Here is a 25,444-nt window from a genome sequence, read left to right on the forward strand (position 1 = left end):
TAAAAAAAAAAAAAAAAACAAAAAACAAACCAAAACAAACAAACAACAAAAAAAACCCCACAAAAACCCAAACCCAATCTAGATTATTTTCCAAAAGTTTGATCTAGACAGAGACTGGTGATATCAAACTAGAGGACAACTACAGATTTAAGGGTGCTGATGTAATTTTTCCGCACAAAGTAACTGAACTCTGCAGAAAGCAAGCAATGTCCGATTAGACTATTATGCTCCTTCATAGACTCAAAATTCATTGTAGTATATTTTTGTATTGCACTAATGAGATGCCAGATCTTGCTGAATAGCTATACAGATGTCTACCCTTCAGAAGCTGGGATAACCATATGTTAAACTTCTGTGGTTTTGCCACTTGATATTTTGGGTGTATGCCTTCATTTGTGATAATAAATATCAGGCCACAAGCTAATGTCCCCTCAGATATCTAATATGTTTAACACTCAAAACAGCTTGAAAATCTAAACATTTCTGCTGTTAGCTTTGAGTTCTCCTCAAAGAATTATGCTACAATATATACCAGATGAATAGGCTAGGGATAACACAACCTTTGCCAGTTGCTCGGATGGGTTTCTCTGCCATTTTGTATGTATATTTTTTATCCTGCAGTGTATGCAAAGTTCAAACCCCCTCCCCTCCTCAATGGCTTTGTTAGAAACATCTAAATCCACTGTCCTACCACACATTTCAGCGCTGATGACTGAAAATTTGAAAGTCACTCCTAATCATATCTTGCATACAAGCAGGTACAAAGAAAGGTTTGTACATAAGACATCTGTAGAAACAGACAGAATAGTACCTTGTATTTTAAGTATCAATTAATAGGCCCCAAGGCATTTCTTCACATAGCAAACAGGGAAATGCTATAGCAAAATTAAACAAATGACACAGCATCAGACAGCCAGTCTGGAAGAGTGAAGGCAGAATTTAACCCCAGCCTCTCATTTAAAACACCTTAATCACAATGCACTTCCTTCTGTACGCATATGCTTATACAGAATATGCTCATGTTATGTATGTTGTCTTCTGCACCTTTGCAACCAAACAACTAATTAGGAGAAATTGCTGTATCTTAAACAAAGCAAGTAGTGTTGTGCAGACATATGTTTTCCAAAATTTGGTACTGTTACAGTCCGCATCTAAGAGGAAGGGCTTTTGTTTGGCCCTTTACAGACCTGAGGAATTCGCATTATAGCTGACTAAACCCACAGGACATATCTTGGAGGTCCAGCTCCTTACTGAAAAAGGCCAGAACACCAGAACTGTAAATGAAACAACACTGAATACAATTTTATGCAATATTGCTAGAAAAGCCCTCCCTTCTCCAACAAAAACAATAGCAAGGACTGTCCTTTCCTCTCCTACCAGTCTCTTAGCTTATACAACTTCAGGCTTCACTGAAAAAATATACAAATATATATATAAAAATATAAAAGCCAATCAGTAGGGTCAAGCAGGGTCTCTTTACAATTATGTTTCCAGAATCGTCTCCAATCAAACTAATGCTCCAAGACCAGAACTATCACATTAATGGTTACTTTTCTTTATTATCTACAAAACCTTTTCTGGCTAAAGTAGTAAAGATTCTATAGGAGTCCAACAACTTTACAAGGTGACGGCATTTCTTTGTTTATTGTATGCCATTTCTATTGCGAATTGCTAACAACTTTTCAAAGTGCAACACTGATTTGGAAATTCAGACACACTAATACATCAATTGCCATGACTAATGTATAAACTTCTAATGACCTTGGCAAAATCTTTCTTTCATTGGGCAGGTGCCACTATTTTGACTGTACAAAATGTTTTGGAAATATGTTAAAAATTATACATGTTTTGGAAAATATTTCAGGATTTTGGTATAGCAACTGAAGCTATATTAAATAAAAGTTTGACATGGAGGAGAAAACACTCCAAAGTTGTGCAAGTATTTTTTTTTTTTTAAAAAAAAGATACATCCTCCAAGTGTTGTACATTCACAGAATGCTGACTTTTTATCCAAAGAAAGTTAAGAAGATAAAACATTATCTTGAATGGTTTTCAGTTTCATTCAGTCACTGTCATCTTCTTGTTCCAGACAATCTCCTTGTTCAGTATTGCCCTCTCCATCGCTTTCCTTATCCCAGTCTTTCATAGATGCTCCCATCATGAAGTCATCACGCAATATCTTCCATTCTGGCCCCTCTTCAGACTTCACTTCACCCTGAATGTTTGAGGGGAGGACAACAGGGAACAGAGGAAGAGGAGATGAATGTGAAAGGCAGTAAAAGATGGAAGCTCTTCATGTAATCAAAATAACACCTCTCATAGTCTTACAATTTGCATCGGCAGACCTACTGAGGGCTAGCACTTTATACAGAAATATGCAGGACAGTAATAAATGACTTGATGCTAATGTGCATACTTGTTTCCATATTTCTTTTATTGGTTGGTAAAAACAAAACAATTATTCCTCATTGATGAAACAGTCAACCCTGGGCATGGCTTCCTTTATTAAAATCTTTCTTGGCAATCAGAATGGATTCATGATATCATTTATTAACCCCCAGGTGTTGCTTCATTAGAACACTTCTTGGCACATTTCTAACACACAAATATGGATTTAATAAAGGCTTAAAACCCCCCAAATTTAATATTTAACATACTCTGCAATACGTGAACCAAATCCCCTTTATGTGGATTATTACCTCACTACCTGGGCTTGTCATATGGTGCAAAGCTGCCTCTAAAAGAAACAATGTTGATCCACACTAATCAGGCCAGTAACACCTTACTCCAAATTTCCTACCTCTTGAAAGTAGATAAACTGATGCCACACTACATGAGCTGGTAAATAATAGAGAAAGGTGACAGAAGCATAGCTTTAGGTTAGCACTGAAAACAGTGCTTGGTTGCAGTTCTTCTAAGTGACAGATCATATTTGGGCAGTGCAACAGCTCCATCCTGCGGCAACAGTTTTGAAGAACAGCTTGAATCTATTCCTACATTCTTACTGAAGGAAAATACTAAAAGCTGTTCAATCTATTGAAGAACTCTCACAAAAATAGGGTAACAAGTTTTAACACTTTCCTTCCCAAAAGGAATCTCCTAGGGCCCAGTTCAAAAAAAAACCCATAAAATCTACAGTTGTTCCTCAAGACGTTTGCACTGTGTTTTGGGGGTCTTTTTTTTTGTCGGGGTTTTTTTGGGGGGTTTTGTTTGGTTGGTTGGTTTGGGTTTTGTTCGTTGTTTTTATTTTTTTGGTTGTTTGGGGTTTTTTTGGGGGGGGGGGGGCTTTTTTTTTGTCTTCACAACTGCTCTCATTAAATGACTTGTCCTAAGAGTAACTCTCCCATCCCAACAAACCCCCTTTTCCCCAGAGTAGTGCCTCCTAACCACTTTCCACTCTTGCAGCAATTCACTTCAAATGTTACACCCAGAAAAGCCTGAAATCACCTCAGACAGGGCAACCAATTACCTGGAATTAAAGAGTTATAGATAAGGCAGGTTACTAGGCAGACCTTAAGATTTTCACATGGGAATAATTTGTATTAGTGCAAACACAGGTACTCTGTTATGGGATGCAAGGAGAGGGTAGCTTTACTCCCCACCCCCTCCTTTTTAACTATGTTGCAGTTGTTTTATGTGTTTACCATTGCAGAGTACAGAAAGGTCAAAAAGATTACAGAAGTCACCAAGCTCTCTCTTTTTTAATCCCAGACCTTTTATAAATCACTGTTTAAAGACACCACAGAGTAAAATTTGAAATACCTAAATGGAAAAATCCCATCTTCCTTACAACACAATCCAATTTTTTTTTTTTTTTCAGTAAGAATAAAGCAGATAGAGATTCCATTCCCTCCCCCCGCCCCCAGATGTGCAGAACGGATTTTGGTTTTTGTCTTTTAAAACAGCACAGAAGCAGTAGATTATTGTCAGCAATGACAGTGAAAGGCTCAGGGTTTGAAAAGCCCAGTGCTCAAATTCATCCCAAGCTGCTATTCAGCAACCATTAGCCCTTCTTTCTGGCTACGTCAAGTGAACAACAGGACAAAAGCAGGACCTCAACAAAACAGGGATGCTGATCCTCCATAGCACTACCTACTGTGTAAGGCACCACAAAGGTTTGAATTGAATTTTACAACAAGTCCTAAAGAAAAAGACAGAGGTAGCGTGTCCGTGCCTCAAAGATGAAGATTAAATGTTTGAAAGCAAATATTTAATCAATTTTAAGCATGCTCCCAAGTAAAGAAAACCCCATGTTTAGCATCTTCATTCCTAACTCACTTACTGCTCTATTTTCCCTTCAGAATTAAAAACGACCCAAATCTACTGTATCACAAAATGTTCCTGGAGTCTTAAGAAAATATACAGCAAGACTATTTGTATAATTACCAATTAGTTCAACTGCAATATCGGTTCCCAATTTGCCTTATGTAAGAATGTTTACACACTTGGGTTTTCAATGCCATAACCTGGTTTCATCTAAATAAAACAAAACTGATTCTTGGCACATGCAAAATAAACCAGCTTTCACTCTATACAACTGGTTTTGAACTTCCAGTCAGCTGTTCATCCACATCTCCCACATTTCACTATAACACTGAAGTCCCCTTTGAACATCCCCAAATGAAAACAAAGCAGGCCATATAAACATTAGTGTGTAATGCTACATAAAGTGGATCCTTCACTAAGGCAAGGCGTGAAGAATTCCCGTGTTGCTTTTTTTTATACATACATTTGAATAGTTTGTTCTTTGCCTGAAGGTGTGGCAACATATTTCAAAAGGTCTGAGAGGCAGCAGTTAGTAAAATATCTCAGGAGTCACTGGTACATGGTGATGCACTTTTGTCATGAGCTGAAATAACTCGGACCAAACTGCGGAGTGCGGTTATTCCAGTGCAGATACTTACTTGCTGGGACAGACCGATAGTCCAGTTGAAAAGGGATCATATAAATAAAACAAACACCATCTTGCCTGCTTTGTGTGCCACCTAAGCTATGACAACACTTGCTCAAGTCTGGCAAAAGTAGGGCTGTGTAGTGGGGACATACCTACCAAACTAATTCCAGTTTGAAGATATGTCCTCTAAAATTTGCATCAAGACAAAGTGAACTGAAATTCTTAGCCAAGTCCTAATAAAACAAACCAATCACCCACCAAACAACAAAGCTTTGGTCTGTCACCAGAACAAACAGCTGTCCCTTTCAGGATTTGGCCTGGAATTGCCACCTGGATGCTTTTGGAGGAATTGGTCCATGAAAGCCCCATGGCATCAGCAGCAGCTATAAAATCAAGATCAAGTTAGGAATCTTCCTGTTTTGGTTCATTTCTTTACCACTGCAAAAAATTTGGAGCTATATAATTCACTCCTGGTAAATGACGTTACAGTATCTTCAACTGAGACCTGCCAAACTCAGCACTAGACTGTGGTAGACTGCACTGCCACTCAGGTGGGAGACCGATCCCCTCTACCCCTTCTGAAGTTGCCAGAAGCAGCAGCAGGATACTTGTAACTGCACATAGCTGCTTCAGCCTGCAAACAAGTGCCTTAGGTCAAAGCCTGCTTCCTTTGAAAGCTTAAGGGAATTAAGTTCAGTCTGTCTAAGTCACAGGACATTGTTATTTTCATCTTACTGCTTTAGTGGCACAGCAACATCCTAAAACCAGAGCAGAAAAGTTTGCCAGAGCTTTTCAGAACCCTACACATAAGTAAAGTCCCATAATGCTTATTGGTTAAGTAACAGCATTAAAAGGTATGTCACGCAACCACAGCGCACAGATTAAAGACAGCACTTCACTCTGCTTTCCACCAGCTTGTGTCACTTGAACATACTCCAGTTTCTGTATCTGCAAAACAGCAAACATACCTACATTACCATAGAGATTCCCCTACAGCCTGTGCCCAGAAGACAGTAACTGCAGGGTATTAACAAAAGAACATTTGTCAGATACAGAAACTACACCGCACATTGGGCTCTCATGCTTTTGCTCTGCGCACGTACAGGATGAAATGCCAGAGCTTGCAGGGGCATCTCTCTTTACCATCACATACAATAAATGTTTATTTGTACCTGTCAGGGAAGGAATTTCTAACATAAATATCTCAAGCAACAACTTTTAGCCTCAAGAAAACAATTCTAACGTGTCTACTTAATTTGAACTGCCTCCCCAGGTTCCTCAATACAAACATCTAAGACCTTGAAATACAGGGAGGCTTTTGTCACAATAAAGAAGTTAAAAAGTAACTGCTAAGATGCATTCTTGCATACATCTGACAATTACCTACCCAGCCAGCATACATCTTGCTCTGAATGACTGCTGCTGTTCTGTTCCTCATCCCCAAGCAAGTTGGTGTAAATCTAGCTCAAAAAAACCCCAGCATAGGGATATAGTGGGGCATGTTAAATTTCCATTAAAAAAAAACCCAATGAAAACACACTTGGAAGAGAGAGGAGGACATGGAAAATAAAGAACACCAGCATAACCATTACTGCTAAATTTATTTCCTGGAATATCCAAGCTCACAGGCTAAGAAAATAAGTTTCCTCTAGGCTGGGGAGATATAAAGAAAAGTGCAGCTGAAGTATCTAAAGCCACAATATAAGCAGAAACTTAAACTGCTTAATGATTTTTAACTGAAAAATTATATTTGGGTTTAATCATCAGTGCTGCTTGCAACTTTAATTTGAATTACAGTGAAATCTTGACTAGAAGAAAGGTTCCTATGTACATCTGATCCCAAATAGACACAAATCCACAGAACTGGACCTGCTACTATCTTGAACTTCCGAGCTGAAGTCTCACAGCAACTCACTTTGACTTTGGGAAGGATTTTAGAGCTTGCAGAACATGTGAGCTGCACAACAAAAGTCTATTCCGCTGTAGCGTAATTCTGCACAACCATTTACTCCTTAAGGAGAGAGTCATTCAATACTTATTTACATCCTCTCTCTTAACAAGAAATTAGAGCAACCGAACTAAATTGCCTCAATACATTTGAAATGGCACTAGACTGCAGATAATAGCAGCGGCACAGGAGATTTACTCAGACCACAATGTCTTTTGTGCACACCAGAATCTAAACTGGCATTTCTAGTAAACAAATCTAAAAATGAATTTTTTTTTTTTTACAATGTGTTTTGAAACCTGCTGTTCCTGTTCAAACTTCTCTGCAAGTAACACACTGGAATTATTACTAGAAGCACAACAAATACTGATTTTCCTTTTGAGCACAGCCAGAAGACCACCCGGAGCTTAATGACCAGCATGAGGAATCTCCCCATCCTTACAACTTCCTCTGGGGTTTACTACAACTGGGGATGTGTGAATGAGAAGGAATGCTTTGGGTTGGCACGCAGAGGCTTAAACATGCCTCAACCTTAGAGGGGTCAGAACTAAATTACAGAAATTCTAGAAACAAGCATTCATCTGGACTTAAGCGAAGAAGAAAAATCATTAGCATTGTTATTAAATGCTCAGTTGCAAAGAAGAATCACAGAAACAGCTTATGAGAGAACAGATTTCCTCACCCTCAGTTCATCAGAAACGTCACAAATCAGTATTTGTCAGAAAAAGCAAAAATATTTTAAGAATTTAAGTGTAACACAGAGCCATTCTCCATACAGTATGCTCTGTAACTCCTCAGCCCATGCCATGCTCCAGCTCAGATAGAAGCTGTCCTGAAAATCCTTCCGCTGTACAAATAATTTTGCCACACACTGCTGCAAGACAATTTCTGGCCATAGTGGCATCAAGATTCCCTTTACACATTTTAATGAGATGATGAGCAGCATGGGCGTGCTATACTCAAGAGCTGCTCACAGAAAATAAAAGCTCATCAAATAAAAATCCACCAGAATTTAAGCCCCACCTTATGAAACAATCTTATAACTAAGTTACAACACAGGTATGAACTGTTACCTTTACCCACAGAATATATTCCCATGGAATATATTAATCAATTTTAAGCATGCTCCCAAGGAATATATTCTGTAAATTTTCCCATAGAATATATTCTGTAATTTTAAACTCATGTTCATGTTCCATAAAATAACAGGCAAAATAATGTCCTGAATATCAAGAAATTATATCACTGCTTTTACAACTATCAGGCCAAAACACTCCACTGCCATAAAGAATAAAAGGTCTCAAACTATGCATTTTTAAGTAGTTACCAAATAAAAACCAAGTCAAAGTAGACTGCAAACTATTACAGAACAGAAACCTAGAAAAAGATAAATAACATATTCCCTGTATTAGGTTATCATGCAACACATCAGGATAGAATGTTTCCAGTCAGCACACTTTTTCAGTATGCCATCACCGCTCATTCTTAGTCTCATTTGTTTTTTCCACCTCTAAAAAAACAAAACTGCTTGATTATCCTCATCAGTATGCTTTTACCTTCTGCAATGCCCATTTATCTGCAGTTATATTACTGACAGCGAAATTACTGCCTGCCATACCATCCACTGCTATCTCAGTATTCACCTGTTACCCCTACCCTTTCTTCATCTGTAAGTCTCCACACAGCTTTCATGTTTCATCTAATTGAACAATAGGATCCTTCAAGCAAAGACTACACTGCACCGAGATGAATTACTGACATAAAGACCCAATCAGTACTGTAACTGAAACAACATATGATCAAGATTATCGTACTTAAAGCAACACATGTTATGCTTTCATCGCTTATCAGACAAAAACTTGTGTAGCTAGTTACGGTATTCAAAGTAGTTAAATCGTAACTCTGACTTGGAAAAGACAATGCTGTCTGTCAGAAAGAATAGCTTTTCATGCTAGCTAATCATAAGCCTCAGGTAACCACTCTGCAAAGTATTGTTCATTTTGTACCAAAAAGTGTATTGGTTAATTTCGAAGAGCAAACATGTATAATGACTTCTTACCAGCTTCCATCGTTATTCCTAAAAGGAAAATAATGAACCAAGAATTCTTCTGTTTGGATGTGATTGAAAATAAAGAAAATTTTTTTCTAGATACTTAGCAATGAAACCCTGAAAGAAATGCCACACAATTTCCCACAAGTAATAAGAAAGGCTTCTCTCCATCAGCTGGTCATGTTATTTCTTAATGTGCATTTCCTGCAGTAATGAAGACATGACAAAGTTTAAAGATCAGCCTAAACATTACACAGATCCACAGCATCCTTGTTGCAAGTTGCACAGTTCCTGAACCATCAAGCTGTATCTGGAAAATATGCAGCTACAGCAAGAGTACTCAGTAAAAAGCATCCAGTCAAGACTAAAGCTCTCAATGTACTATCCTTCAGAAGTCAAGTACTAATGTCTTTCAACAGTCTGCTTTTGAGTCACAACAGATTTTTCTCAGATGTCACCCATTTATGCAAGATACTTATGCACTATCTCAGCTGGGTACCTAAAATCTTCTGCACGTTTTCATAAAAGCTTGCCTGTTGGCACAATAAGGAAACACGCAGCCCCACAGCTGTTTGGAGTATTTTTAATACTTTTTTAGAACAAATTAGCAGCTTGCAGACTTTTGAAAAATCGGAATCTGACTCAGATTATTTCCTACAAATGATGCTGAAATCATCCACTGTTTTTCATTATGATTCGGCAAGACACATAACAGAGTGTATCCCAAAAGGTTGTCTCAAACAATGAAGGCTATAGTAATGACCAAGTCCTTCACTTCCAGCACTTAAGAAATCATCTCAGAGTAGCTGATGAGGAAAAAGTGGGACTAATAAAAAGCCTCTTCCTGACTTGGGATTTACACTTACATTGAGTCCTGAAACAAGTATAGGGATCCAAAAAACTATAAGGGAGAAGGGGAGGAAAAAAAAAACCCACAAGGAACTAGCTTTTGTGTATTTTTATTACTAAATATAAAATACTGAAGTTTATGACTACAAAGCAGCTTGTCTGGCTAAACCTCTCTATCCTCATTGCCTTTGCTTTTACTTAAATGGCTTCTGCAACATATTCTACATGTTTGCACATCCAAGTTTCTTAGACTTTATATTCCTGTCATTTCCCTCACACCATCACTGACGAGTGGCAAACTCACTAAGGAACAGACCATACCCCTCAACACTCCCAGGCTGCTTTCTAAAAGCAGTTTAAACCTGAAGAGGGAATATGTAAACAGTATGCAATCCCAGTCCCTTATCTTAGCCATCTGCTACCCTTTTCCACATTTCTGACCCTTCCATCTCCTTCTACGTTTCTGTATAAGTTTTCCCAATGCCTGCAGATGGAGACATGACACAGACCACATGCAGAACATTGTCCAGGGGTCAGCAACAAACCAAAAAGAGGTCAGATTTTTCCAATAAGAGAGTTTTAGTATCATTCGTAATAATAGTAGGTTTAAAAAAAAGTGTATTTTCTAAGCTTTCAGTAAATTTCAGAAGCACTCATTAAAAACTGGACAGATTTTCCCATAGGAAAAAAAAACACAAAACCAAATCTGAATTCAGCAAGCCTCTAACCATTGGAAGCTGAAAGCACTTTGACCCACCACTCCTGAAGCCTACCAAGATAAACAGATGAGTAGGTGCCCACAAAGGTCATTTGTAATACACATCTGTTAGTTCATCACTCTGTAAAACAGAACATTTTATACCTTAATAAAACTTCAAAGTAACAGAATCACTTTTCAAGATTATTTCCAATATCAAATGCTTAGATGGGGCAAACAAACTGGTTCAGACAGACAAGCTCCACCCAATCTTTTTTATTTCCAGAGAACTTTTTTTTTATAAAACTTTATGAAATGTTTAGATATATTTTTCTTTAAGTGCATTGCACTGCATACAATTGTGACTTTACAAAGCCAAAAGTGGAGAGCTGCTTTTATAAGGCTTCCAACTCAACATCGTCTGGGAAACAGAACACCGTCATAGTATCCTGTGCACTAACAATGAAATAGCAAGGCATGTTAGTCTCAAATATGACACATGGAGCTGTCTCAATATTGCATGACATTCCAATCACAAGTCCCTGTTTATATTCACTTACAAAATTTGCCAAACTTCAACTTGCTTCAGGTTGAAGCCTTTCGCGATGTTTGAACTAAAATCACTGCATCCCTTTTCACAGGAATATGAACTTAAATCATTTTCTCTACAGCTCTAAGGAGGAAAGAAAGAGACATTTCCTACAGGCATCCATTAAAACCTTACACTATTCACTCTTTCTGAACTTAAAATGAGTTAAGGATGTGTCTTGGAACCAGGAACTGTCTTTTGCTATCTCCATGAACATCTTCCCAGATCTGGCCAAGTTACAAACATCTGGAGGACTCCCCTCCCCAAACTTGAGGTCGTCACCTAAGTAGATATGATAAGCATTTAGTATCCAAATACTTAAAATATCTGTCCTCACTGATCACACACTATCTGTATCTTAGAAGACGGTATTAAACTGGACCATGCGTTGACTCACGATGACAAACAGGGAACTAGTCTCTCTGCGTGAGCAGTGGTCAGGGCTGTTCCCACACTAAGCATTAGGATGACAGGCTGCATGTCTGGCCCTCCAGTGCAGGGGTAAAGAACCTGTCAGGAATATAAATCACAAAGAGGATAAAGAAAGAGGTTGACTGAAACATCACAATCTCTTCCTCTTTCTGACTTCTGATCAAGTATCTGAAAAAAAAAACAGAAAGGGAAATCTGAGGATAAAAACCACAAGAAGAAGGGTGAATGTAGTGAAATACAGCCATCACACAGCCTTAACCCTCTTATCTGGAGTTGAACTCTCAGTATCAAGTTCTTGACAGCTGTCAATCAAATACACATTTAAGTATTGACAAAGACCTATGTTAACTCCCATGTTAACACAGATGTGTATTACCAGCTATGGGAACAGGTAGGGAACTGACCTTGTACATCTTAAAAACCTAACCCTGCTGATGACCCAAACTGGGTAAGTCCATACATCCTCCTGTAAACAGATCTGAAGTAAAAATGTCATGATCAAACTAGCACCATAACACTTTACCTTAAAGAACATAAGGAATTTAGAATATAGCAAACTAGTAGCAGGCTGCACCGCATGTACCCCTAAGGATAAAAATCAGAATACAGCACACAATTAGGTACTTAGCAACCTTTTGGTACAAAACAAACAAACAAAAAAATTACATTAAAATCATCAGCTCCAAACATATACGAGGTGACCTTTGAGAGAATGTACACACATTTGGGAAAAACTGATATAAATGCACAATTTATAAAGCAATCCAAATTAGAAGTTTCTGTGCATGTGATGGGAAGACATTTATTAAAACTGAGAGAACACATCTACTCTGGCTGCAGCTGAACTAAATTAATACTTGGCTGCCCCCTCAAATCTGCTGGAATACATGCATGCCTGGTTACTCCTTCAATTAGTTCTGTAAAACCAGCACACAACAGCTGTACTAATAAACTTCTGCTACTCTGTAACGTCATTATCACCTAAGAAAAAAGTTTCCTATTATGATTAAAAGAGGTGTTGATACACCATACCAAATTTCTGGAAGTCGCCTTCATCCATACTTCAGAAACAAACTATTTCCTACAGTTGGGTGAAGCAATTGTTCCGACTACTGTCCCTCCAAACAGGTATGTGGATGAAAATAATCTGGTTTTTTTTTTTTTCTTCCCTCCCCATTTCTGCACTATGAAAACTGTGGAAAAAAGCAGAACAACATGCAAATGACCAGTACTTATGCAGCTGCAAGAAAAATAAGCCAGTCACTCTCACAGGTTTTAAGCAGATCTAACTTTTAAGCTGGAAAACACATTTATATCTCCATCTAACTTGAAAAATGAAAGCTCCCATGCCACTTCTTGTTTCCCAGCAAGAACAGCAGTACGAGTGTAGTACTCCTCCTGCCCTTGAACAATCTTCAAACTACTGCTTAAAATTAAAATATTTATGAATATTAGAAGTCTTATGAACAAAACAAAAATCTATAGCAAACCTGACTCTAATCACTGTGTTTACAAATTACTTACCAAGCACTAGGCACATTTATAAAATACACTTCAGGCAGAAGGAACTTTTCTGGAAAAGCATTTTATGTCAAGTCCCATATGAGCAATAGCTGATATGAAATAGCACTTGTATTTTTCTCTGCTCATCTTCTTTCCCATCAATAAATTATTTTAGAATAGGTACTATTTTGAGACCAATACATCAATTTTTTCCAGATGCCATCAGAACACAGGAAGCAAATTGTACCTCCAAGTCATGCAGTCAGCACAGTTTACAGAAAAATTACCTTGAAGAATTTGGATCTTGATTACTGAAGTAGACCAGGAAATCCTGCCCTCACTTCCACCAATGAAACACTCTGCAACTGATCCAGTGTAAGAAAACTTACAAGTTAAAGCAAACATAGGTGATTCAGAAAATCATGCTACAAAGGTCTAATTCAAAATTAAAGGTTAATGAGTGCAGGTTATGCTTGTTGCAAACAATATTTGTAACCTTCGTGCCAGTTATTTATATGTCACTAGAAAATGTTTTACCACCCAGTAGCACTTTAGAGGGAGTGGTACAAATGACAAGCGAAAAGTCAAGTCGAGAGCTTCTTGTACTGAACCACCCTGCCGTAACTCAAATGCGGCAAGAGAGAAGAGTTGAGGCTGCTCTGGGAATGTTCATTCTGAATTTCTTTGTTTTCTTCTGATTAAGTTTTCAAGACATCATATAATTCACTACATCAGCCAACATGTCTGTGCAGCCCTAAGAGATCAGAAACTTACTCAACCCGGGAAACAAGGTACTTCCCTAACCCGTAATCCTAACAGCACCCAGAAATTTCTTAGAGGACCCAAAGAAAACAAAGGATTCCTGCAAGAAATTCTTTACTGCCACTACCTACTTCCGTATTTGCTCTATAGACATAAAGATTACTTCAGCCACTAGGGCTGGAAAGACAGCATCTCCGATATGTACCTTTTTTAAACCTGTAGTTTAATAATGTTTCTTATAGTATCTCACAGGTGGGAAGATGCAAGATACAAACAACACATACTAAAATGAAAACTTGGTCTGTAAGGCTTGCATTGAACAAAATTGAAAGCGCTTGTATTTCCCAATAAACACTTCCCAGAAAAAAAAGAGCTCAAAACTTAAAAAAACCAACCAAACAACAAACAAGCGGTATTTTTTGAAAGAAAATTATTGCATTTTTCTCCCACACTGCAAGACATCCAGATAAGGTGGCGAGGGGAGGGAAATTAGATGATCTTACCCAGAGGCAAGCATCATGTATGGAAAAAAAACGGAAAAATATTACACAAGTCAGCTGGCTCAGCAAGGATTAAGAAATACCTTGAAGAACAGCTAATGCTATGAAAGGCAAAGTTTTTGGCTCCAGCTCAGAAAAGTAATTACTCCCATCTGGGCACGCAAAACCTGAAGAAGGGCTACAGTTTCATATGGCACATGAAGATTTTAACAGCCTGTCTTTTTTTTACAGCAATATTGGTGCACACCAAGTAATATTTAGGCCAATGGCTAAAAGTATACAAGACTATAAACGATGTTCTCACAGGGCACAGGCTACCTGTCCTTCCTATCAATGCACGAAGCTGCTCTCTGGAAACAGAGAACAAATTTTTTAAAGTGGTTGCGCTACTGTGAAATCACACTGCTACAGATGAGCCTTAACCGAGCATTTGATTTCTTTTTCTCACACACACACATATACCTGATTAAAGAGTCAACCATAACAGAGCTTTATAAGTGGTTTTATTTGACAACCCCTGACACTTTGGTAGTTTCTTCCAATTTTCAAAAATGCAGCAGCAAATTTTGTATTCCATGACCATTGCAGAGGAAGAAAAAGCATTTGCCCATTCTCACAAATATACTCAAGTCTCCCTTTATAGCACAAGGCTTGAGTAAAGAAAGGTTTGCTTAACCAGGAAAACTTTACTCTGCTATTTTTCTTGCTGACTGCTTGTTTTATGTGGGTGCGGTAGTGTTTTTATTGTTCTGGATTGCATTTTAATTGATGGCAGAGTGCCTAGAGTTTGGGATTGGCATCTCTTCCATTGTTTTTGTTGAGATAAATAAATAAATATATTTCCCCTCGCTTAAAAACGAAATACACACCATACACTCAATTGCTAAAAACAAAGCAGGCTGCTACAAAAAAAAAAAAAGAACACAAAACAAACAAAATCTTTCAGATGGCACAAACAATCTACCAAACTCCTGTTGCAAGGAATTCGCCACCCAAAAACCTCATCCCTGCTTACTACCCTCTGAAAAACCCTCAAGAAGTAGAGACATGACAGTGGAGGCCAGTAGTACATGTTCACACAGTTCTGAGAAAACTGAAGATCAGATTTTGGCCTCAACCCCAAGCATCAAAAACTATGAGGATGGGAGCCTGCTAAACGGGTAAGATATGTTCTCAAGAGAAAATAAGTCAGGTTCAGAACAGCTTGAAAACGAGTTATTAAAGTGTTTGGTTCAGTACTGAATGGAGAGTCACTGAAGCAAATGCAACAAGGGAGGGAAGGGGTGGTCTATCCAGGCAGACATGGCTATTCAAAAAAAACCAACTAAAAAACCCAACGCTCCTCCCTATACAAAAAATCCAGACCTATAAGTGTAGCCTTATATTAAAAAAACCTCCAAAATCTGAAGTTTTTGTTCATAAGCAATGTGAAAGTAGCACCTGTAATGGAAATATGCTGTTACTGATGCTGCCAAAAATAAGACACACTTTTTTCATAGTATAGAAACATTTGCAATCTATATTTTCTGACCTAGTAATTAGAAAATTGCCCTGCTACAATCTGACACAAAGAAAAAAGGGTCGTAGTTTTTACTCAGTTATTGATTCAATGCCTACCACAATAGTAGTTGGCACTACTATCACTCCAATGTTCTTCTGCTATTCCAGGGGAGCAAAAAAAAAAAAAAGACAGGGGGCGGAAAAAGCCTACACATGCACACCCTCCCACCCAAACAAGCAAGCTGGAATTATTTAAGGAGAAATAAAGTGTCAGCACCAAGCTAAATTGTTCTCATTATCCAAAGAATTTAAAAAAATACTTTAATATTACACTTGCATGAAAATTGTATGAGCTCTTCATGCCAGGCAGTTTCAGCATGCTCCCCAAGTGCATACAAACAAAAAACATATGACAAACTGTTGTCTCCCAACTGATTAAAGTATTTCTTCCTGGCACAGAAAAGCACTTAGTTAACTGCTGTGAGACTGGGCCAACAGTATTCCACCCACTACCAAGCACAAAGTTCAAACCTGAACAAAAATACACTTCAAAAACGTGCAGCTTCTGAAATACGAGAAAAAGTATGTCTGAGCAATTTGTTTTCAACCCTGAGCTACTTGGTGAGTTGAAAGAATCAATAAAGAGTTGAACGAGTCCAATTATACTGTGTCTCTCCTGAGCATGTGTGGAAAAAGGGGAATGTGTCAAAATACTTCTTTCCAAAACATCATTAACAGCAATAAAGTCGCATCAGCCTAACACACACACAGAATTAGGGAAGGAAAAGCCTACATATAATGTTTAATATGTCTCAGTTTCTTTCTGTTGCAGTATTCACATGTATGGCAAAGCTCTTCAGTTCCAGATACCATATTCATCCACAGCAAGCCAGTTTGAAATGCCCAAAACTGTAGGCACACACAAGTAGTACAGTCCAATACACTATATAAGATGAAGAGCCCTCACGCCTTTAAAAATTTTAAAGAGCCGATTACTACTACTGGTCAAAGTATGAATGTCACAACCCACTAAAAACTAGCAGTTTGTTCCATGGTTGGTGCAAAATCCAAGATAAAAATCTAATTTTTCATGGTTTTTTTTTTTTTTAAATACAAAGCTAAAACAAGTTATTTGTACACAAGGCTTGATGTCTTACCAGAAGGACTTCCACAGTTTTGTACCTTGATATTCAAAAGACAGCGAAAGCAAGCTAAGAGCTATTTGCTCCCTTCCTAAGTAGTCTCAAAAACCCAGGCATTTGGATCAGAGCTATTCTGAAGGGCAGGCACATTAACAGACAGTAATTATGCTGTGAAGGTATCTTGTATGTATTTTTTTCTCCCAGATGAAGCCTACCTGTTTACTTTTTGTGGCCTTTCCAGCAGAATTCTTGCTTCCTTTAGCACCCTCCATGTTTCTTAAAACACTGATGAAATCTTTCTTTGAAACAGATGACAGCAGTTTAGCACGCTGCCTGTCAGAGCTCCCAGCTTTCTTCACCTTCTCATCAATATTTTTTTGGTGCGTCCTGACAGCATTAAATAGTTGTACAACACCTCTGGGATGGGGAAAAAAAAACCAACAAAACAAAGTTTTTCCCTGAAGTTCCCTTTACAGAAAATGAACTCTCTACCAAAGCAACTAATCACAGCAGATGCTGGATGGTTTCTAGCTCCCCAAAAAGGTTACTTAAAATCTCAATTCAGTTAAGTAACATTCACTACAACTTAAGAGACTTTCAATTTTCACTCCTCCTTCACACTTATTGCTAAAAACCAGCAACAAACAAATCCACAAATAGCTACTCAGATCCTAAAGTAAACAGGCTAACATGGCACTGAGATCAGTGCAAGAGCATGTTTCATCCCAGAAGCGTGTTACTTGTCCTACAATCAGCGATTAAATTCCTCAGGCAAGAATTTAAGAGCAGCTGAAGCAGAGGGACAAGGCTGAGGAATGAGTAAAGAGACAGACACAGACATGGGGTTCAACTAGTTCTGCGACACCAAACTACCACAATGCAGAACAGGCAACTGAACTTAACAGCTGCGGATCTGGTGAATCCTCCGCAGAGAAGGAAAAAACAGAGCAGTAGAAACAACTGTTCTGCATTTTGAAAGCATTAAATTAAGAAAATGAGGGGATCCAACAAAGCACTTCTGTTAAGCAAACATTACATTCCCATCTAATTTTTACTCTTTCAAAAAGCTTCTGAAATCTTTTGTTGAACTCGATACTGTACAATGCAGATCTGTATATAAATCACTTGGCTCCTGTTAGTCACTTTTTAAGAGTTCAACCTGATTGGAAACAGATTACCTGCACAGGCCTTTTCTTCCCCTTTTCCTCCTGTTTTCAATACACATACATTTCAGGAAAGCACTGAGAAAAACTCTTACCTTGTGGCAATTCTCTGAAGATTTCTTTCTCTGTCTCTGTCTTTGACAACATCTGGCTTCACTCGGCACATCATTTCCCACTCCCGCTTTTTATCAAGCTGCATTATAAATATTGTTATGTGAAACAACATGGAGCATTTCAGAATGCAACATACTCTGACAGAGTATGTAGCAGGACCAAAAAAAAAAAAAAAAAAACAAAAGAAAACATAAACCAACAAAGCTCAGTTTGGTTTGAGGGTAAGGGGAGCTCCAAATGGGGCCGGACAACAGGTACGAGGCTACGAGGCAAAACTCTTGCACTGACAAACCAGGGACCACAGTCAAATCTCAAAGAGTCACTTGCTTTCTGTAACAAAAACTAGAAAAGAGTCACACCACAGTGATGCCTCTGGCTCAAAGCAAGTGAAAGGAATCTAGAAAAACTCAAATGCTTCCACGCTGACTGCTACACACAATGAAATTATTCAAAGACAGCTTTCAACTCCAAGACTTCACAAGCTGATCACAGAGAAATTTATACATAATAAAATCCTGGGTCTATGAAGACAGGCATGTCACATTTTCAGCCTTGGGAATTCCACTTCCTCCACTGAATTAATCATGGTACAGCTTTGTGACTGACAGTGACATATGGCAAAGACTACAATGGGCAGAACTCAAACACCAGGAAGAGCATCAAGTGCCCACCAGAGAACAACTCCCGCGTACAACACTGATTTTTGCAGGTTTTTGGAGGCTCTTTGTTTCAAAACCAAACTGATCTGCTTTCTCATTACCAGGGGCCACAACACCACCAGCTTTATTTCTGCTACAATAGGAGAAAACTGTGTTTCCCCAGCCTCTGCTTCAAGAGGAAGGTAGTGAAATATTTTTTCCTCCCTCTTAACAATTTAACAGTGTTCTAGGTCTGGTGATGTTGCATTATGTCTGTTTTACAAAATAAGTCTTCACGGAACTTCAGAATTCTTACCTTTATAATTCCAGGCAGACTACTACAAATTTGTGAGTTTAGGACCACATTTTGGCCTTTGATCAAAAGAAGTGCCCTATTCCAGCTTCCATCAGCAAGAAATTAACAGAAGGCAGACTGTTCTCAAGTTTTTCTAAGGATAAAAATGTCAGTTTTGGGACCCGCAGCCCACTTTTGCTTTGCAATAATCCCACACATTTACTAGATGAGAACAGGCATTTAGGACAATCATAACTGAGCAGATGCCATATAGAAGCTCTCTGTATTCAAAAGGCAGGCCATGGCCTAACCACAGCATGTCCCAGATTGTCAGGAGGATAACCTGGTTATCCCACTGAAACAGAACTGGTAAGATGAGACATTAGAACTATTAATGTGTTTTTAGCCTGAAGGTAAATCAATCACAGCCTAGAATTAAAAGTTCCACTAAAGACACACAAACAAATGACTTAATTGCCAACATAGTTTTGTTTTCTTCATAACTGTTTCAGAACCAGAAGCAACCTAGGGCAAAAACACTGTAATAGAAAACTCCTACCAGGAAAATCATCGAGGGGAACAAACAACTATTCACAACCACATAAATAATTACTGCAATCTCAACCTAAAGGTCTTTGATTTTGGAAGTTGCAGCAGAATTTAAATTAAAGTAGTTATCTTCTCTTTCTCCCTCTCACTTTGAATGAGAGAGAACTATTTTAACTTGTAATGCCAACAAAGTGTATTATACCCCAAATTAACAACAGCAATTAACAAACTAAGCTTAAAGCAGTTGCTTTCAATCTCTAACAGAAAAAAAAAAACAAAACAGCTTAAGCTGATAGACTGGAACAGTCCTACTGCCAAAGATCTGCCTACCTGATAATCCAGAAAAAGCAGTAAGGGAAAAAGCCCTACAAGCATGACTATCCGGAAAGTAAAAAATTGAAGCTAATTGTGATCACTGTGGAGAAGAGATTCCAAAACTGAGACCGCCTCAGAGCACCCTCCTTAATCCCTGCTGACGGGATATCTCATATATCCCCATCTGACTGTGACTGCACAATGAAATACTGCATCTTTTTCTCACTTTCATCCTCTTCTCCAGCCTTTCTTGTTTTTCCTTTTCTTTCTCCTTCTCCAGTTTTTTATTCTTGGCCAAGATGGTGGACTTATTTTGTGGAATCTTTTTGTTGAGCACTTTTGCCATGGCATCTGCCCAGCCTGCACTTGGGCCAGCTTTGGAGCTTGTTGCCTCTTCAACGGCATTGTCAACTGCTGCTGTTTCATCTTCATCATCACCATCCAGGGCTTCACCTCCTGAAGAGTAGCTGTCTTCTGGAAGTCCTGAGCTTAACTCAGAATCTAGAGGTAAAAAAAAAAAAGGAACAACAACAACAAAAAAAAAAGGATCAGGAGTTCTGTTTCTAGTAAGAATTCATCACTAACTTAATTTGCTCCATATGTAAATGTTATCCGAGTTCAGGGCCATGTTCTGCTTGCTGTTACAATTAATTCCTCAAGCAGGCATACACCACCATAATGAATTTATTAGCTAGTGTCCAGCCAAATGCTTGCTCATCTCCATGATGATTTAAAATCATTTAAGAAGTTGGGTAAAAGGGAAAAGGCAGCCTTGGAAATGTATTATTAGACTAATTAATATTTTCATGTTTATGAGTGTCAACTTTTGGGGAAAAAAAAATGTATTTTCCAGTTCAACAATTATGATTCATAAATGCATATACATGCATCTATAGATGCATGTACACACTTATCTACAAACTGCAACAGTGACATCTAGTGTTTAAATGCAAACAGCCACATGGATTAAGGTCGGGTGGCATTTCTTACACGAAAGCAAAACCTGCTGAAGGAAAATAACTCCAGTGAAAGTACGATTACCTAAACATAACGAACACAGAGAGGAGATTGCTTTCTGAAATAAAGAATCAAGATAGTTGTCATGTAGCTCAAAACAAACCAGAGGTAATGAGTTTTTCTCATATAAGTAACTGCTCAAATTCTTGATATACAAATAAAACATCCCTAAATTCAAGTTTCCTTACCCTATACCCCCTTCAAAACAAAAAAGATGGAATTAAAGTTATAATACTGAGGTCTGGAATCAAGCAACAGTAAAACATGAGAGAACAGCCAACTAGACGGCAAATCAAACACAAAAAAGAATATACCACTTCCCTAATTAGTCTACTCAGTAGGTCAAATAGCAAAAATCAAGTCTTCAAGGGTGCGGATGATTAACTAGAATGAAACGGACTGCAAGATTAATGTGTGCTAAAACATGTTTGGTTATTTCAGTGGACCTACTTTACCATGTAATCAAGAGCAGAGCATACTAGTGTCCTGCCACTATTAAATACAATCCCACTAATATTTGTGCTACCCAAAAGTTTTACATAAGTTATGTTACAACTTTCAAGGCCACAAAACAAGTGCTGGACAGAAGGAGGCTGGTTTCTGAGATCAGTCAGGGAAAATTGCCCACCAACTCTGAGATACCAGCTGACTGGCTTTTATCCATCTACTACTCTCAGGCTACTTTAAAAAGAGTATTTTAAAATTGCAATGTGAAGTACTACTGAGTCAAGTGCTTTACCTTGCAAGCACTACTATATCCCATGACCTACCTTTATCAACCAAATCATTAAGAGAATGAAGTCAGGACTGCTTCACAAGATCTGTTTTCCATAAAATCATGCAGTTACTAATGATATTCCTGCTTAATTGCCTGCTTAATTACTTAACAAACATAAATATACACTCTGCTGTCAGACTAACTTATTACTCTTCCTTCTCCATGTGCCTTTTTGAAGCAGCAAAAAACCCCAATGTAACAGCAAAACAGTGGTGGTAATCAATTTAAGACAAAGCCTCTAATGCCCAGGCATGTTGAGAGGCTCGCAGAGATCCAGTTATCATCATGAGAGGAAGCAAGATCGTCTGTTTACATCACAAATGCGGATGAGAAATACTTACTGAATACTTGCTCATTATATATATTAGTATGATTTTTACTATCACCAAGACAAACACAGTGCTATGTCACACTCCGCGCAGGTTAAATGACTTTTTTTCCCCCTCCCAACAGTCTTTACTATAAATTGGAAATTTAGAAGTGCCAAATTTGTTCAACACATTCAGAAACTACAAAAGGCATTCTTTTAATGATATCGTTATGTCTCCATACCCCAGTTTCCAAATTTAAAAATGAATAGAAATCAAACCACTGAATGTAAAGAAACAGGTGCATCACCACATCCTGGTTCCTACATGTAAAATAATTTGCCAAGTTTTCACTCCTAAGGCACGTCCATTTTAAAATATTGCTATCTAGTTTTTAAACAAGGAGTTAACTCCTACTTGTGACTTTTTATACATACAAAAGCTAACAGCTACCAAAAGTCCAAACCTGAATTCCACACACTGCTCAGGACCAACTTCCCCCGTCAGCCACAAAAACCAGATCAGACTTACAAAAGGGAAAATCCCAAAGGCATGTATTAGTCTCCTTTATATAATATATTCTGCCACTAAAATAGGACAATAATACCGGATAATATCAACAACATTTTGCTTTCAACAACTACAGAAAGATGAACAAGGCTTCAACAACCAACCATAACTTATTCTTTAACACATCAGAGGATCTGCCAACACTATGAGATAAAGCAGAGGTATTTCAAAGTAATTTAAACTAGATTAAGTCTATGAGAAGCAGGACCTGGGGCTCTATTCTGAATTGCAAAGATTGAAGCCTGGCATAGATTTAATAAAAAAAATCCTAACTGTGTGTGTGGAGATGAAACATATGTATACATCTCCACACTTGATTAATCTAAAGTTGCTCAGTCATCTAGGTGTAGGCACATACAGTTAAAAACAGCAATCATTCAGAAATTAGCTCCGAAAGAAGCTCTCACACAAGGCTTCCTCTTGTGTTCAGTTTTGACCCTCAAACCAAACAGAACCACTGTGAGCTACAGCTCCAAATGGCCACAACCTTGATTCCTCGCAAAAGAAGGAAAAAAAAAACAAACCCAAAAACTAAAACATCCAGTTACACGATATAATTAAAAAGCGATCACAACTAGTTAGATATACCCTCACAACACACGAAGAGGCAGGAATGAGTGGAGAAGCACGTATAAAGGATGGAGTATGAGTGTGTTTATACTCCGCGCTCTACTGGGGGATTACCGTAACTGGCGTATCTCACGGATTTCCTTCGGAGCACGAAGTAGATCCCCGTCTCGCACAGACAGACAGACAGACACAGACAGACACACAGCCCATCGCACCCCGGAGCTCGTGCAGCTCTGCCCTGTCACCTCCCCGCCCCCCAAAAAAAAGAGGTGCCCCAGAGACACGCGGCAGCGAAAGTTATTTTGGTGGGCCCAGAGAATAAACGAGCTACCGTCTGTACTCGCCAGGCTAAGCAGATAAAAGGGAGAAAACCCACAAGCGACAGCGCAGGGAGGGCAGGGCAGGCAGCGGCACAACGCCAGGCACCGCGGGAAGCCACCCACATGGAGCCCCGCCGGCTCCCCGCCGCTTCCACCCAACTAGGAAGGGGCTCCGGCAGGCGGTCTCACCAGGGCCTTAGCTCCTGCCGCCCCGGACCACCCGGCTCCAACCCTCGGCCCAGGCTCTGGAAGGGGGTTAGGAGGGGCTCAGGCCCACCGGCCCGCTCGGACGGGGCAGAGAGGAGCAGCCGACAGGGAGGCCTCAGAAGCCCGTCCGAGCTGAGAGAGACCCAAACCCCTTCCCACTCCTGCCCCTTCCCGCTCTCGCTGGTAAAGCAGCGCCCGTTACCGCTGTCCGCTTCCTCGCCCACCACGGCCCCTCGTCCACGTGAGCCGGCCACGGCGGCCGCCATCTTCCCCAGAGTCCACTCGGTGACGCCTTCCGGCCCGGCCCCCGCACCGCGAACCTGCGTTCCGCCTCCAAAGGTTCCGGGAAGGCGAGCGGTAGCGGCTTCCGCGGCGGGCGGGGGACCTTGAAGCGCCGTGGAGGCACCACGATGAGTTTGAGGGGATGTGTTGGGTTTTTTAACTGAACAAGGGACAGAAATATAAATAAATAAAGCAGAGCGGTTTTCTGAAGGCTTCTGCTCCCTTTCAGGCCCGAGGAGATCCATGAGTCTCGGGTGCTGGGCTGCTTCTCCTTCCAGAAAAGCCCAGTGAGGCCCTGAGAGCCTCTTCTCCGTGGGCTGTTACCTTTTTCAGAGTCACCATCTTGGGATCACCACCACTCAGACACCGATACAGAATGGTTAGGGTTGGAAGGGACCTTTAAAGGTCATCTAGTCCAACCCCCCTGCAAGGAGCAGGGACATTCCCGACTAGATCGGGTTGCTCAGGGCCCCGTCCAGCCTGGCCTTGAGTGTTTCCAGGGGCGGGGCATGTGTGTGGCCCGACATTTCCATTCATTGGGAAAGGCTATCTCAGCCAAAGTGTGGATAGTATCCCTGCAAAAGCTCAAACCCAGCAAACCCCAGGCTGGTTATTCTCTGCTGGTTACTTTCTTCCACCTTTGGGAGCCGCAACGAACTTGACAATGATAAAAATAAATTGATGTTGTGTTTGCTGTACATTGCTCAATGTGAAGAAGAATTTGAAGTCCTACCTTCACAGTGATGATGGCCCTAAGAAAACTTAGGTCAAGGCCCAAAAGGCGGACAGTTTTTAACATGAGGAGGAATGAAAAGCTGAAGTTATCGTCTGTTGGCTTTTCATTCAGTCAAATTTAAAAATAAATTAAAAAAAGACAAATGAACATTTGTTACACCCTCTTAAAGATACACCATTTGCACACTGATACTTTCACATACTATTTTTAATATGTTTTTTTCTACACTAGAGATGTCCTCTGAAGATACTTGTGGGAAAGTGTTTTCAATCTTTAAAATTACTCTGCAGTAGCTGATATCTGGGGTAGATGAGCTCAAACCTCCTCAGACACCAAAAGGCACATGGGCCACAGCTGAGTGCGTCATGGCTCCTCCATAAACAATTCAGCTTTTCTTCTGCATATCCAAAATTACATGTTCCACCACAGGTCTCCTCTACGATGGGCTGGGATGCTAACTTCCACATGGCAATTACTGTATCCACCCAAATTACACTGATTTAATGCTTAGCATGAATAGTTTAAGTCCTAGATCACTGACTATCCTTTACTTTCTTTTACAAACTTTTCACATTAAGAGTTTAGGATGCTAGAAATTTTTGTAAACTTCTGTTCAGTTGATGTACTGAAATCGCTTGCTCTTAATGGTAGTATTTGCTTTAGCGCTGAGTGTTGAGAACAGCAGGCTATCCATCATGTGTAGGAAAAAAAAAAAC

The 25,444-nt window shown here is 39.3% G+C and overlaps 1 protein-coding gene across 1 annotated transcript; it reads right to left on the reverse strand.

Moving 5' to 3' along the window:
• Positions 1-1,532: 1,532 nt before the first annotated feature.
• RRP15 (ribosomal RNA processing 15 homolog) lies at positions 1,533-24,000 on the reverse strand. Its single transcript, XM_086745574.1, has 5 exons — positions 23,913-24,000; positions 20,167-20,441; positions 18,125-18,222; positions 17,082-17,283; positions 1,533-2,215 (listed from the first exon to the last, which is right to left on the reverse strand). Exons 1-5 carry the CDS (start codon positions 23,974-23,976, stop codon positions 2,063-2,065), a joined length of 792 nt encoding a protein of 263 aa, XP_086601700.1. The 5' UTR covers positions 23,977-24,000; the 3' UTR covers positions 1,533-2,062.
• Positions 24,001-25,444: the final 1,444 nt, after the last annotated feature.

Source organism: Chlamydotis macqueenii, chromosome 3, assembly GCF_036417535.1.
Source record: "Chlamydotis macqueenii isolate bChlMac1 chromosome 3, bChlMac1.mat, whole genome shotgun sequence".
NCBI classification, from domain to species: Eukaryota; Metazoa; Chordata; class Aves; order Otidiformes; family Otididae; genus Chlamydotis; species Chlamydotis macqueenii.